The sequence below is a fragment of the Lepidochelys kempii genome, chromosome 7, assembly GCF_965140285.1.
Source record: "Lepidochelys kempii isolate rLepKem1 chromosome 7, rLepKem1.hap1, whole genome shotgun sequence".
NCBI lineage: Eukaryota > Metazoa > Chordata > Testudines > Cheloniidae > Lepidochelys > Lepidochelys kempii.
In genome coordinates this window covers 7,826,737-7,842,563 of record NC_136386.1, presented here as the reverse complement: position 1 = coordinate 7,842,563, position 15,827 = coordinate 7,826,737, and the positions used below count along the sequence as shown (strand labels likewise).

General features: G+C 43.7%; 1 protein-coding gene across 1 annotated transcript in view; it reads right to left on the bottom strand.

The window, feature by feature from the left end:
- The window catches only part of LOC140915228 (monocarboxylate transporter 2), a 45,168-nt gene that overhangs the window by 4,551 nt on the left and 24,790 nt on the right, over positions 1-15,827 (bottom strand). Inside the window, exons 2-3 of the mRNA XM_073354801.2 lie at positions 13,476-13,619; positions 2,547-3,422 (exon numbers count right to left, since the gene is read on the bottom strand). Of these exons, the coding sequence (XP_073210902.1) occupies positions 2,547-3,422; positions 13,476-13,619 (1,020 nt within the window). The remainder of the gene's footprint in view (positions 1-2,546; positions 3,423-13,475; positions 13,620-15,827) is intronic.

Genomic DNA, 15,827 nt, shown 5'->3' with positions numbered 1-15,827 from the left:
GAATTATATAATGGCTCTGTGTGAAAAGAAGAGACTGCAGCTGCTTCTGCCACACAGTGCAAGCTGCACCGCGAAAGGAAGAATTAAACTGCTCTGTACAATGTGCGAGAATGAAGCTTAGTCAGCTCTTAGGTTGTCATCCTATGAAAGTCAAACCCATATTAACGCTACCTTTCCCTTGCGAGTTCCTTGGATTTACTATCACGTACAGTAGTGTTCAAAGGTGCTATCACTGGTTAGCAGCTTTATATCCAAATACCTGCCGAACACTGAGCCTCGTTCAAAGTTGACGGCCATTCAGCGCGTGGAAAGGTGACAGATTAACTGGACTAGCAGCAGACAGTTACCCTATCCAGATGCAGGTGCTGTGTAAGCCGCTCCTCCTCGCCTGCACCACCCTCTGCTATTCCAGCGATAGATGGAGAATAAATGCCAGCTGGATGTCACATACAAACTCATTTAACTCATGGCCACGTCAGGTTTGATGAAAGGCCCGGAGAGGTGAAAAGCGTGTTAAATAATTATATCATGTAGATATTGTTGGCTCCTTGATGGGAAAGGAATTTACAGTACATGCCACATAATGACACAATATAAGGTAATTTTTTTCGCGGGAAAATCCTTCTACCTCCTGCCAAGTGACTATGGGCATTGCTGCAGGTTTGAACACGTACTGTTAGTCTGGACCCTTGAGGAGAATGAACTTAAAGCTAGATGTTATCAACTAGACTGGTGCGCATCATTAGCAGCTGTGTTCAGTCGTACTGCTCACGTGTTTCGTTACAGGTGTGTTCAAGTACTGGGCTGGGGCAGGTGAGAGCTGATAAAGGTAAGTGCTGCTCTGGTTGCTTTATCAGATGGAGCACACGCAGTGACTGCAACCAACTTGCAAGCTCTGCACAAGTGGGACTTTTTTGTACTTTCAAAGCCAAAAGGTACTGAAGATGCAATGAGAGGACAGACTATTGGAGCCTGGGTTCTCAGGGTGTATTGGGGGTTGGACTAGATGACCTTCTGGGGTCCCTTCCAACCCTGATATTCTATGATTCTATGTGGGAGGGAGGGTTATAATCATAAACGAGGTCCCCAGATGCCCATCTACTGACAGCAAGTGGCCTCGTTTTTGTTTGATGTCATCTTAAATTATCAATCCTTTATCAGAGTGGCACTTAGAGCTGTGAATGATTTAGGACTCTTACTCTGAATAACAGATAATATCTAGGGCTCTCATCCTCAATGATATTTAGGTGCTTAATTCCCATTGATTTCAGTGGGAGGTAGGCCCAGAGCCTCAAAGGCATTTAGGTGCTTAGCTTCCTTTCCAAGAGTGCTATCACATTCACCGAGATGCTGCATACCTTTCCTGCAGTATTGATCCAGGGTTGTTACAGGTTGTTTTTGTGTCATCAGCTTGCAGTGCAACAACTTGTAAAATGGTGCTTGATAACAGAAAGAAAGCCGCGTCTGAGGAAACCTTGTGACAGAGCTGGTCGGTGCTGACCATTTTGCCCCATATGTCTAGCACTTAGCAGTATTTGTTACAATAACAAAGGTCCCTGCTCTGAACTGCTTTCAGTCTAAGATAACACACAAAATGAAGTTTTTCATGTGACATATGAGAAAAGAATAAAGGCACCCAGATCGCATTCATATTTATTTTCTATTTTGTCAAATGTTTTAGGAATATATGATATATTTTTTAAAAACTGTAAGAAGGAGAAGCAAAAATTCTCAAATCTATTCAAAATAAATTATTTTTCCTTTTAAAAAACAGCCCGTTTTCTTCATTACAGACTTTACAGCTGGAATGCTATTGGCCAAGCTGAGAGGATGGAAATCTATAAATGGAAGTGTGCCGAGTTCCTTTATGGCCAGAATGTACACCTGCACAGAAATTAAAAGCATATACATCTGTGGCTACATGGATCTATTGTGTCCTTGCAGACAAATAAAAAACATCAGCTAAAATCCGGGGGGCTCGATTCAGCGAAGGGTTTCAATGGGATTATTATCATGTTTAAAATTAACCATGTGCTGGATGGTGGCCTTAAGCAGTCAATGCTCTGCAGGATAGAGACCCTGGCATGTTAACACTTATGCATGTGAATAAGTTTACATATATGAGTAGTCGCATTGCGTAAAGCCACTTACACACCTACGTGTTTGACGGATGAGGCCTAAAGGCATCAGCCTGCATCCATGTCACACACACACACACACACACACACACAACTGTTGGTTCCAATGGGAATTTTTACATATGGAACATATGCAGGTTCAAGATCCAAGGAACAAACACATGAGAGATGATCTTTTTGTTTTTAATGTTGCTAAATCCTCACTAAGAAATCACGGAGGACAAATCTATGACCTTTATTACTCTATACATAATTACTTGCAAAAAAAACCCCAAACAAAGTGGGATTGAAATGGAGAAGATGAAGTTAGACGCACCCCTCTGCAAACTGTATTTATCTCAATATCAATCTGGGAATTAGAGCAAAAGCTGACATGTTACTAGAGTTATAGTATAGAAACATACTCACCTCCAATAGGTGGTCCAAGAAGTATAGTGCAACACTCCACTATGGTGACAAGGCCAACAGCACTTGTGAATCGCGCAGCTCCCACGAGATCCATGAGGGTTTCAAAGAGCATGGCACAAACCATACCAAAGGCCAAGCCAAAAAAGACAGCGTATATGACTAGACCTGTGTAGCCTGTGGCTAAGGGGCACAGGAGATGGCAGGCACCATTAAAAGCAATTGAAAAGCTGAAAAAATACTGGATCTTTGGCCTCACCCATTTACTGTTGGCAATAATTCCAGTGGTGGGTCTGGCGATCATATCGACTATTGCAAGGATAGAAAGGAGGAAGGCTGCTGAGTATTCATCAACGCCAAGGTGCTTCGCGTAAGGGGCCAAAAACACAATAGGGGCAAAAAATCCCAGAAACATGAGCACATTTCCAATCAGGTAAATCAGGAAACCTCTGTGCTTAAAGAGGGAAAAATCAAGGTACTTATTAAACTTCTCACAGCAGTCTTTGTCCTCCTCCTCTTCTGTTCCGCTCAACAAACTGACAGTTTTGGGATGGACCATTTCAACCGAGCTTTTATTGGACTGCTCTTTTACAGTCTTTTCAGCTTGCTTGATGGTTTGTTTCTGAGCAGGGTCAGCTGCCATTCCAATGGGCCGGAAGAGAGCACCAGCCACACAGCAGTTCAATAAAATTGCCCCAAGAATAAAGAAACTGCCCCTCCAGCCAAAATTGTCAAAAAGGAACTGGTTCAAAGGAGCAAGGGTACAAAGCATTACGGGGCTCCCAGCCATGGCAAGACCATTGGCGATTGGTCTCCTTTTCAAAAAGTATTTCCCGATGATTATCACTGAAGGCTGAAGGTTAAGAGCAAGGCCAAATCCTGTAATGGAGCAAAAAAAACAGTGACAAAAGGTATAAATTATACTGCCAGTTGCTCATTTCAGAATATGGCTCTGTCTAAATCAAGGGTGAGATCCTCACTGTCACTCTGGCCCCCTTTATACCAGGTGCAAGGACTGGACTGGCATGAAGCGGCCCTAAAAGCCCCAGCTCTGGCCAGGGGAAGGATTCACCCAATGCAGGAACTCAGGAAGACAGCCATAAAGCTGCCTCCAAGGACTCCTTTGCAAGCCTTGACAAAGGGGGTATGCGGGGGGCAAAAGACCCAAGTGTTTTTGTTCTGTGTTTGTACAGCACCTATCACAGTGAAGCCATGACTAGGCTCCTAGGTGCTTATGGTAATATAATTAACAAGAAGTCAGGGCAGCATGCAGTCCTGAGGAGTTTCCAGGCAGCATTGTGGCCCATAGAGTAACCTTGAGATGCTGCTGTAACTTTGCAAGTCCCCCGGTGCTGTCCAATTTATGTCTCGGGCCGCTTCAACCTCAGAAAGAAAAGAAGTACTTGTGGCACCTTAGAGACTAACCAATTTATTTGAGCATAAGCTTTCATGAGCTACAGCTCACTTCATCGGATGCTGTAGCTCACGAAAGCTTATGCTCAAATAAATTGGTTAGTCTCTAAGGTGCCACAAGTACTCCTTTTCTTTTTGCGAATACAGACTAACACGGCTGTTACTCTGAAACCGTTCAACCCCAGAGCAACCCAAAATCAGGAGGTGCAAAGGTGGCTTAAAGCCACTTTCCAGCCCCTTACCATGGGCTGCAAATCTCACCCTTATAGTCATGGCTCACAGAATATGGAAATCTGTATCCCTACAAGACCATATAGAAGTTAACAGGTCCCAAGTGCTTTTGTCCAGACACAACAGCTTGGCATGATAACAGTACCCATCTATTACAAAAAATGATGGCTGCTTTGCCACTGCTAGCATCTTATCATGCTTGTATAATAATATTATGGCCTGGTGTCTGTGACTTGATCACACACACTTTAGTGACCACGCAACTAAACAGCCCTGGACTTGACTGGCGCTTTTGACTTTAAACCAGGCTTTTGACCATCTCCTGGTGCTGAAGTTGTCCTCGTTAATATAGCTGCTGCCAAACTCATTCTGCCAATGAGCAATAGAGTATGGTATTTAGTAACCACAGTAGCTCCATCAGAAGTCCTGGAGACCACTGACCATCAAGTGTCGGTGAAGATGGTGTGGTCTCTGGCTCAGAGCTGTAGAGCTGCTTTCAAGTGGCCGGGATCATTCCTGAATAGAAAAACTACTGTGGGTGCTTATGGGCACTCACCTTTTTCACTGAGAGCCTTCTGGGGAGTTGCAGGATTTCACTCTGTCCCCAATTGCCAGAGGGGAGAAAGGTGTGGCACTTGAGGAGTCAAACTAATTTGTATCTTCACTTCTTTGACAGCACAGAGGGCCATATTACAGTGCTGGTCAAGGCTGCTTTCTTTTTACCACTGATCAGTTGCACACATACTAAATGGGAAATGACTGCCTAGGAAGGAGTACTGAGGAAAGGGATCTGGGGGTCATAGTGGATCACAAGCTAAATATGAGTCAACAGTGTAACGTTGCAAAAAAGCAAACATCCTTCTGGGATGTATTAGCAGGAGTGTTGTAAGCAAAACACCAGAAGTAATTCTTTCGCTTTACTCTGCCTTCATTAGGCCTCAATTGGAATATTGTGTCCAGTTCTGGGCGCCACATTTCAGGAAGGATGTGGACAAACTGGAGAGAGCCCAGAGAAGAGCAACAAAAAATGATTAAAGGTCTAGAAAACATGACCTATGAGGGAAGATTGAAAAAAATGGGTTTGATTAGTCTGGAAAAGAGAAGACTGAGAGGGGACATGATAACAGTTTTCACGTATGTAAAAGGTAGTTACAAGGAAGAAGAAGGAAAATTGTTCTTCTTAACCTCTGAGGATAGGACAAGAAGCAATGGGCTTAAATTGCAGTAAGGAAGGTTTAGGTTGGACAGTAGGAAAAACTTCCTAACTGTCAGGGTGGTTAAGCACTGGAATAAATTGCCTAGGGAGGTCGTGGAATCTCCATCACTGGAGATTTTTTAAGAGCAGGTTAGACAAACACCCATTAGATAATGGTCTGCCACGAGCGCAGGGGACTGGACTAGATGACCTCTCGAGGTCCCTTCCAGTCTTATGAGTCTATGCTCAGATACCAAAGTGACAGGCAACCTTATAAAAACTTGACCAGATGAATCAACTCTTTCCACTCACATGCAGACCTCTCCTTGGTCATCCATGCTTTTGCTACATCCAGACTACTGGCGATGTCAGCATTATGTCATAGACAGCATTTGGTATTTAACCACTAGAGGGCAACGTGCTTACATGCTTGATTAGGACTCACATCCCAGCCACTGGAGGGCTGTGGCGTCCCTGCCCACTAAAGAAGGGCAAGCAGATCTAGGAATCAAGTGCAGTAGCACCCATCTCTTCCACTGTTAGTTAGTATGCTGATGTGAGCAATTTAGGCAAGAGATTACAAGCCCTGAGCTGTCAAGAGCACAAGTACATTGTAATACCAAAAGTGACCCCACTGCAGCTCATACTAATGTAGAAGGTCCCTAGAGCTAGAGACGTTTAAATTAAAATACCTTTTTTATTGTATTTAAACAAAATAGTAATAGCATTATAAATCTCCATAAGTAACTCAACCACCTAACTGACCATTAGCTCTCTTATTGCACAAGCTGAAATCTGTTTTCTGCCACAATGGATGTTAAATGTTGGACGATCAGATCATTCTTGGGTTCTTTAGGATACCAGTAAGGAATCTGTTCTACTTAAAAGATGTTTTTAAGCATCTGTGTCCTGCTATTCCTCACAAAATAAAGTTATGTAAGTAATGCATATTGGCCTTAAAGTTACATTTAGAAATATAGCACATTTTCCACCCTAGCCCTTACCTAAAGAATGATCCCCTGTAAAACAAAATTGAAATTTCATCCTTGAATTGATAATACTGGAAAATGTGAATCTTGAAAACAGCACCATGCCGATTTTTTCCAGTTCGTTAATCTATATAATTAGTTTGTTTAATTGTGCAGTACCTGATTAAGCATATCACTTTACAGCATAAAAAGTAGGAATGTCAAGGTCCTTCAAATTAATTAAGGAAAACTATTGTTAATAAGAAATATTAGCTACTCAGAATTCCATTGGTTTTGTGCAGCTCAAATTCCATATATGCTATGATAACCAAGATGGTGTTAAACGATTGCTTTCCAACTGTCAAGCTTCCATTTAAAAAAATTAACCTAATGTTTTGAAAATGCAAAAGAAGTTACAAAACAAATACATGTTAAAATAACCTTAGGGCTATATCCTTGGTAGGAAATTCAGACATAGGTATGAAGCACAGTCCTTAACTTGACCTGTTGGGTCTAGGTAGACGGTAAATGTGGTGGGACAAATCCTCAGTTGGTATAGATTGCACAACGGGTGAAATTCCCCACTGTGCAGAAGTCTAGCTCAAGGCCTCTAACACTAAAGGCCAGATTTTTCAAAGTATTTAGGCATCCAACTTTCATTGAGAGTTAGGCACCTAGATACCTTTAAAAATCTGGCCTAAGATCTCCAAAAAAAAAGCATACGTGAGATTTACAGGGTATATAGTTCTTCTGCTGGCTTTCAGCAATAGCGGTAAATTTCCCCTGCTAAGATAACCCAGTGATCATAGAGACCTGCACAAATGGAAGTAACTGCAGTTTTAACTCCAGATTTTCCAACCTCTCTCAGGTGAGTCTGGAAACTTACCGTTAATTTTAATGGACTGTCTTTCACAGGAATCTACAATATGCATTGGCCAAAAGAGTCACTTTTAGGCGAAAAAAAATTGGGTAAGAAGCCAACTATCCATTTAACCAAATCAATTAGAATCTTGTATTATCTGACCATTAATTTACAAGCGACACAAATTAATTTAATATAACCTCATTCTGTTCCTGCTAATTAGGATCCAAGTTTCAAACTTACTGACTGGACGTTCTAATTACTTTAGTCTTTTTGCTAATTTTATTCTGAAATATTTATATCCATTTTCTTCTCATTTGTTCTCACAGCAAGAGGGATCCCAGACCTCAAATTGATCCCAGCAGATGGCATTTTGTTCCAAATAAATTAGAGAGGCTGTATCATGGTGGCCTAGAAGAGGAAGTCTGAGATGAAGAGAAGTAATTTGGGTATGATGGAAACCATCCTTTCACCCATTATTCTGAGAATCTGTCCATAAAATGATTTTATCAGGAGCCTTGCTCAATAACTACTGTTCTCTGTTACATATCAGTAAGGGTATGTATGTCTGTACTGTAATCACACCCTGTGATTGCAGCTGAAGACAATACACCCAAACTATCTTTACTGTCACTAGCTCAGGTCCTGGCAGCATGTGTTTCAGCACAGGCTAGCCGGCAACTAATTACTCAGGGCTCCAGATGGGTTTGTACAGCCAGGGCTGCAGCTCGTACTGCCGTGGCTTTGTTGTTCCAGGACCCGAGCTAGCAAGATTAAAGCTAGCTGCAGTGGGTCATCTCAAGCTGCAATCGCACCCTGTGATTAGAGCCTAGACATAACCTAATGGGCTAAATTTCAATGGCCTCATAGGAGGTGTGATTTTCCATAGAGCACAGGGCCAGATTTTTCAAGCGCCCAGCACCCACAATCAGAGCTAGATTTTCAAAAAAAGCTCAACACACAGCTGCCGTCTTCTGACATCTCCTTAGTGTCTGATTCAACGCCCATTAAAATCAGTGTCTTTCCACTGATTTCCATGAGCTTTGGATCAGGCCCTTAGGCCAAAACCCTCTTCTTGAAATCAACAGGAGTTAGAATCATAGAATATCAGGGTTGGAAGGGACCCCTGAAGGTCATCTAGTCCAACCCCCTGCTCGAAGCAGGACCAATTCCCAGTTAAATCATCCCAGCCAGGGCTTTGTCAAGCCTGACCTTAAAAACTTCAAAGGAAGGAGATTCTACCACCTCCCTAGGTAACGCATTCCAGTGTTTCACCACCCTCTTAGTGAAAAAGTTTTTCCTAATATCCAATCTAAACCTCCCCCACTGCAACTTGAGACCATTACTCCTCGTTCTGTCATCTGCTACAATTGAGAACAGTCTAGAGCCATCCTCTTTGGAACCCCCTTTCAGGTAGTTGAAAGCAGCTATCAAATCCCCCCTCATTCTTCTCTTCTGCAGGCTAAACAATCCCAGCTCCCTCAGCCTCTCCTCATAAGTCATGTGTTCTAGACCCCTAATCATTTTTGTTGCCCTTCGCTGGACTCTCTCCAATTTATCCACATCCTTCTTGTAGTGTGGGGCCCAAAACTGGACACAGTACTCCAGATGAGGCCTCACCAATGTCGAATAGAGGGGAACGATCACGTCCCTCGATCTGCTCGCTATGCCCCTACTTATACATCCCAAAATGCCATTGGCCTTCTTGGCAACAAGGGCACACTGCTGACTCATATCCAGCTTCTCGTCCACTGTCACCCCTAGGTCCTTTTCCGCAGAACTGCTGCCTAGCCATTCGGTCCCTAGTCTGTAGCTGTGCATTGGGTTCTTCCGTCCAAAGTGCAGGACCCTGCACTTATCCTTATTGAACCTCATCAGATTTCTTTTGGCCCAATCCTCCAATTTGTCTAGGTCCTTCTGTATCCTATCCCTCCCCTCCAGCGTTAGGTTAGGCACCTAAGTACCCCAGGCCCTTAGTCTTTACTCAAGCAAAACTCCCATTGAAGTCAACAAGAACAAGGGTTGGATCCTGAAAGGGGAAAGAGCTCTCTCAATGCCAGGAATAATAATAATTAATAAACCAATATTTGCATTTCTATGGAGGTCTTGCCTCAAAGTGCAGTGTAAATAAGGGTTGGCCATAAAATTTCCACAAAAACAACATTTTGACAAAAAAACCCAGAAACAAACATTTTTGACAATGTTTGTGAATTGTTTCTTTCTCTGCCAGCATTAACCAGTGCTCATGACCACCCCATGACTTCAGTAGCAGAGATACTGGGATGACATCACACAATCTGAAAGGCTGCAGCCTCTGGGGTGGAACACGGCAGCCGTTAAACAATACACAGCACCACTACAAAACTGTTTTGGAAAGGAAGTGAAGATTAAAACCCTGCCCTACTGAAACTGTAAAGGCAATTAGAGTTAAGCAGAATGTATGTATCTGAACTGGCCAGAACAAAAGAGCAACCGCCACTCATCTTATCATAAGTGCTTGGGGATATTTAATGACCACTGGTGGTCAGGTATTTGGTTTTATGTCTCATTCAAAAGATAAGGTGGACGAGGTAATATGGTCTCTCTAATATCCTGGGGGACACACGGCTACAACAACACTGCATACATCATCCAAAAGATGGCAGCTCCCTTGCATCAGGCAGGGTACCACTTCCCTGACTCAATGATTACATGAATTTGCATCTGACCTACATATAAATCAAGGGTAGCCAAACTGGCTCATGAGCCGCATGCGGCTCTTTTACAGTTAAATTATGGCTCTCAGAGCCCTCTCCCCACCCCTCATTCTCTGCCTACCAGATTGTTTGGGGCAGCTCAGGGCTTCTGCCCTGTGGTGCGGTGGTGGGACTAGGAGCTTCTGCCCAGCAGGGAGGGGGGTCTTGGGGCTTCAGCCCCACAGGAGGCACCTTCCGGGGCTCGGGACTTGGAGCAGGGCTGAAGTCTCGTGCCCCAGCAGGTGCACCCCACAGGGCTGAAGCCTCGAGACTCCTGACCCTGCACAGCAGAAGCCCCCAGCCCCATCACCTTGCTGCAGGGCAGAAGCCCCAAGCCCTGGCAGGTGCACTCCGGCTCTCGAACTTCTGAAGATTGTCGTATGCAGCTCGGAGGGTAAGTAAGGATTGACCACACCTGATATGAATAGAAAAAAGACAAACCTCAACTGAGAGAGCAACTGAGAATGGTGTGTCTATCTAGACAGTATGAACTGATACATTTATGTTTCTAACCTCTACCTCTGAAGAGACGCTATTAACATGCCAAAGGCAAGGGCCGCTAGCAGAGATCTTTTGCTGGTGGGTTTCTCATTTTAACTCTGTCCCTTGGAAGTACACAGGGCATGCTTTTCCCAGTCAAAGTGTGTCTCCTTTCAGACTAAGCAGTGAAGTGTAGTTCACTGTAAATTGCTGTATATGTATCTCTCAGGTAATTACTTTTCCACAGTCATGTGATCAGTAGGCTGACTTTATACTTATCCTTAAATGCTCCCATGTCAGATCTGAACAAACTAGTTGAAAAAAATTTTCAAATATAACTAGGAGCATCAAGCTAATTAAGAGCACTGAAAGCATTTTCTTCTCTCCTGAGAGGATTCTCATTCGCTCCTGAGCACACTAGCAGCAGACCCAGGAAATTATAGGTGTGTCTAAGGCCTTGTGCACTTGGGGGAGTTTTACCAGTTATACCAGTACAGTTATACAACAAATAAGTAGGGGGGGGGGGTGTTCTGCGCTTGCACTATCAGATAACACCACTCCCGGATTTTTGTCGGATTGATGGATCTTGTGAGGCAACTTGCAACTGTGTCATTTTGTCTTATCAGCACAGTGCTGTAAACCTCTTCAAAGAGACTCAATTCCTGTGGTAAATTCTTTGGGGCCTAGTGGGATTTTTAAAACCATGTAGGCCCATTGGGAGTTAGGTACTTTGCACACCAGTTACTTAGAAACATCTTTAGGTGCAAATATCTGGACCTGAAGCTTCCTGGGTGTTTGTACAGCACCTAGAACAACAAGGACGTGATTCTGATTGGGGCCTTTGTGTGTTAACCCAATACAAATAATAAATAATTATAGTTTGAAGGAGACGCTACCCCTAGGGGCAACTTATTCCATAATTGTCCATTATGGGGAAGAGTCTAGTACCTTCCTGTGCAGCAGCTGGTACAGGGCACTGTCAGGGACAGGATACAAGATGAGACAGTCCTCTGGTCTGATCCACTGTGGCTCAGCATTTATCCCAAGGCATACAATGTTCCATATTGGTGCACTTCTATTCCCGGTTGATAGTGTGAAATGCTTATATAGTCTATCACAAAGGATTTGTGTTTTACATTAACTATTATGATTTCTTAAAGGGCATTTGTCTGTAAGGGAATGCAGCAATCCAGTGCTCGGCAATGGCTTATAGCTGGATCCATTGCCCCTTTGACTAGCACATGAGGTTAAGAATTGCAGGTTATTTTTATTTCTGGACTCTCCTTCCAAGAAGCTGTGTGAATTGTTGCTCACTCAGTGACAACAGGGTGTCACCTGAATGTGGTGGCACAATCAGAACCGCGTAAGAAATAAAAAAAACCAAGCTACTTAGGTGCATGAAGTAACATTTCACAACCAGATTTAATGAGACAGTCTGTGTGCAGGGGAGCATGGTCATAAGTTTTCTGTCCCAATTAATGTTTTTCCCCATTGCCAGTAAACTGTGTTATTAATCTTACAAGTTTAGCCCCTGGAGTTCATTATCAGACGTCAGGGCTATCTGGTGCAGCCACAATGGCAGGGAGTATATTAATTCCACATCTCAGATGCTGTAAAGTCAGTACTTTAGCGTAACGCGTCATGCTTTCAAACAGATGTTTTTGTTGCCCTGGAGGCAGCATTATAAACATCTATTCTAAAATGATCAAATGGATGCTGAAAATTAGGCACCTAGAGAAGACTAGTTATGAATTTCAGAGTCTAATTTTAGGCATTCACGCTAGAAGATGCTGTTCGCCCTAGTGCAGAGCCAGCCTTAACCTAACTGGGAACCGCCGGGTTTGGCTCACTCTGAGGGTTTTAACAGAAACAAGCTGTATAGACTGGAGAGGGAACAGATTTCACCAGCAATCAGTGGATTATTTTTGCTGTATGGAGGGCGGAGGGGAGATGAGAGGAGGAGGGTTCAGAAAACACAGAGGATGCCTGTAGCTGGACTTGGTTGCTTCCTCCCTGCCACGCTTCTTCCCAGAGGCAGTTGGAGAACTCAGCCAGGGCTGTTTCTCTGAAGCTCTTCCCAGTGGCTAAAGTGAAATGTAACAGGAACAAGGGGAAGCGCTCACGGTACCAACCCAGGAGGGGGAACTGTAGGGAAGCAATTCATCCGAGCCAGGGAAATGAGGGGGAGCCCCTCTCGGCAAACCTTTCCTATAATCCTGGACTCTTTCTGCCTCCCAGGATTCTTGCTCTAGCACACAAAACCTGACTTCTTCCTCCTGGTGAACTCTGCCCACTGGTGCTCTGAGCTGTGATGTACCGACCCAGCTAAACGTGGATACTGTTGTCCTCACACACAGACGGGCAGACGGAGGGCTGTACCCAACTCTCATTGAAGTCAACAGCAAAATCCCTGCTGACTTTAGCCATTTGGGCCAACCGTTGAACTCCAGGAAAGGAAAACTTCTTGGCTTAAAGGGTTATTAGAATTCCACCTTTTCAATGAAAAAAAGGGACTAAATTTAGGAAATTTTTAAAGGAAAAATTTCTTGCTTTCCAACCAACTCTAGTTTTTATTGTTTTTATATAAATATAAATCTCCCCTTTCCCCACCAAAATGAGTATCAACAAAACCTGAACTCTCGTAGATCCACTATTTGTGTACAAATCGCCATCTTCAGAAAGAGAAAAATATTAACAGATAGCCCTATCTGATCATGCAAGGTGCCGTGTGATCCACTGACTTCAGCAGGAGTTGAGGGGCACTAATAACCATCTCCATTATTGTCCTGAAGGAGAGCACTCATCTGCAAAGAGCCTGCCACACTTTAGACTCACACAAAGTAAGCTGAAAACACAGTTATGAAGAAGTGTAGGCCTGGTCATGCAAACATTTAAGCATGTGTAACTTTATTTGGGTGAGTCGCCCTGGTTGTGAGACTACTCAGATGCATAAAGTTATGCACATGCTTAAGTATCCGCAGGAGGACAGGGGTTTGCCTTAGAAAAGAAATCTCAAGAGAAAGGGCAAAAGGAAAGCTTTTTTGTTACCTGAAATGACTCCAACGCAGATGTAAAGCTGTAAAATGCTAGTGCAGAATGCCGCCGAAATCATCCCAATTCCACACAGCAGGCCTCCAAATATAACCACGGGTCGGCTGCCAAAACGATTCACTAAAATACTGCTAATAGGACCTGAACAAAACAGGCAGAAGAAGAATCCAAGTGTTAAATAGCTTCCAAACACCCTGCCTTTTGAAAATAAGGTGGTTAAAGCTCACTGTAGTTTCATTAATACTTAAGCTGTTGGTACAGCTGCTTGAATTTGCTCATGCTAAGAAGTGAAGAAGAATGCAAGATGATTTGTATGGTGGTGGCATGTAGAGTCCCCAACCAAGACAGCGCAAGACACTCTAGATACACATAAAATGTGCAGGGCTGGGACAGAGAGGACGGTGATCAATTGTTCCCTATAGCCACTGAAGGTAGGACAAGAAGTCATGGGCTTAGTTTGCAGCACAGGAGATTTTGGTTAGATATTAAGGGGAAACTTTCTAACTGTAAGGGTGCGGAAGCTCTGGAACAGGCTCCCAAGGGAGGGTGTGGACTCTGTCCTGGGAGGTTTTTAAGAACAGGTTGGACAAACCCCCATCAGGGACGGTCTCGGTTTACTAGGTCCTGCATCAGTGCAGTGGGCTGCATTTGATGACCTCTCGAGGTCCCGTCCAGCCCGACATTTCTATGAGTCTATGATAATAACAGACAGTCCCTGCACCAAGGAGATTACAATAGAAACAAAGAGTGGGAGGGGAAATAGAGCCACACAGATTGGTTGTCCATGGTCAGACAGCAGGTTGGGGGCGGAGCTGGGAACAGAATCCAGGTTCCCTGGGTTCCAGATCAAGCATTGCCCCACACTGCCTATCTAGCATTTATGGTCCAGTGATCCCAACTGTCAGTGTCAATGGGATTAGGAAATAAAGGGCTATCAAGAACATTGGTCCATTTGGGCAAAGCAAGTTCCGCGCTGCCCCCATAAGACCTTCATGTGTCTTTTATTCAGAGCCCGTCTAGACACCAAAGCGGTACCGTGTTAGTTAAACCAGTGTAGTTAAAGCAGTACCGCTCCACTAGTGTGGATGCAGTTATACTGGTATAAGATGCGTTTGATGGCACAGCTATTCCCACACAGGAAGGGGAATAAGCTATAGTGATATGCTTGTACATTTACACCAGTATAACTGCATTCACACGAGGGGCTGTATAGGTATAACTATGGTTACAAAAGCGCACATGCGCCCACACACACACAAAATATGATAGACTGGTACAAAACCTGTGTGTAGACCAGCCCTGCTGCCTGACACAATCTGCACTAATGACAGTTGTAAAAGCAGCAAATAGCTAGATGGAAGGTCTGTGTTTCTGTTTAATAAGGGGCCAAAGTATCAACACTGTAGAGCAGATCTTGATTTTGTAGCCCCCCTCCATGCCCCTATTCCTGTGACAAAGCTGGCAGCCCTCAATGGCCCTGCACGCTCAGATCCACAAGTCTGGTTAGAAAATGCAAACAGTGAGGGAGCCTATGGAATTTCTTTATACAACCTTTGATCAGTTCCTAAATATTCCTATGTTATTTCTTTCCAAAGCACTTTTCATCCTTGTGGGTAAAAAGGAAAAATAGCCTAATACATGCCTGATTCCCATCCCAAACAAGTCTCAGCACCTTTGTTAAATTCACACCATAAACCATACCCATTTATCTTCTTTCTAGCTAGATGCATGTCTAAGATTTCCAAAGGGGCCTGCACCTCTATTTGAACATTTTTAGGGGGGGTCTGCAAATGAAAAAAGATTGAAAACTGCTGTCTTAGATACAAGTAACCATTTCCAATGTGTTTCTAGTGTTTGTTGGATAAACACTGATTTTTTTTTTTTTTGGTAATTAGGGTGTTTTATTGGCGTTTACTGATTAAAAGCTAAAATCAGTACCCTGTGTACAATGTACACCTCATATCAATTTTCTTCTTTCCTGGCACTTTTATGGCACTTTTCCTGGTGAGGTTCGCAGCAGCGGCAGCATGGAGAGTAGGGAGGCCCAAACCTCCTTTTCCTCCACAACAGGTTCCGGCGCCCCCTGGGGGTTTCCCCCGACTTCCCAGGCCGGCCGGGGGATATAACCCTCTATCATTAATCTCTGTATGTTACAGTCCCTTTAATTGAATGATGTGTTATATGCATCCACTGACTGTATTATTCAGTTAAAGGAACTTTGTGTAGATAATTAAGGTTTCTAGTTTTATGCCCTAATCCTGCAACAGGATCCCTGTTAACAGCCCTTTGAGCTCCACTGAAATTAATGAGAGGACCTGGGGGTAAGAGAGAGACACTGGATCTAATTCA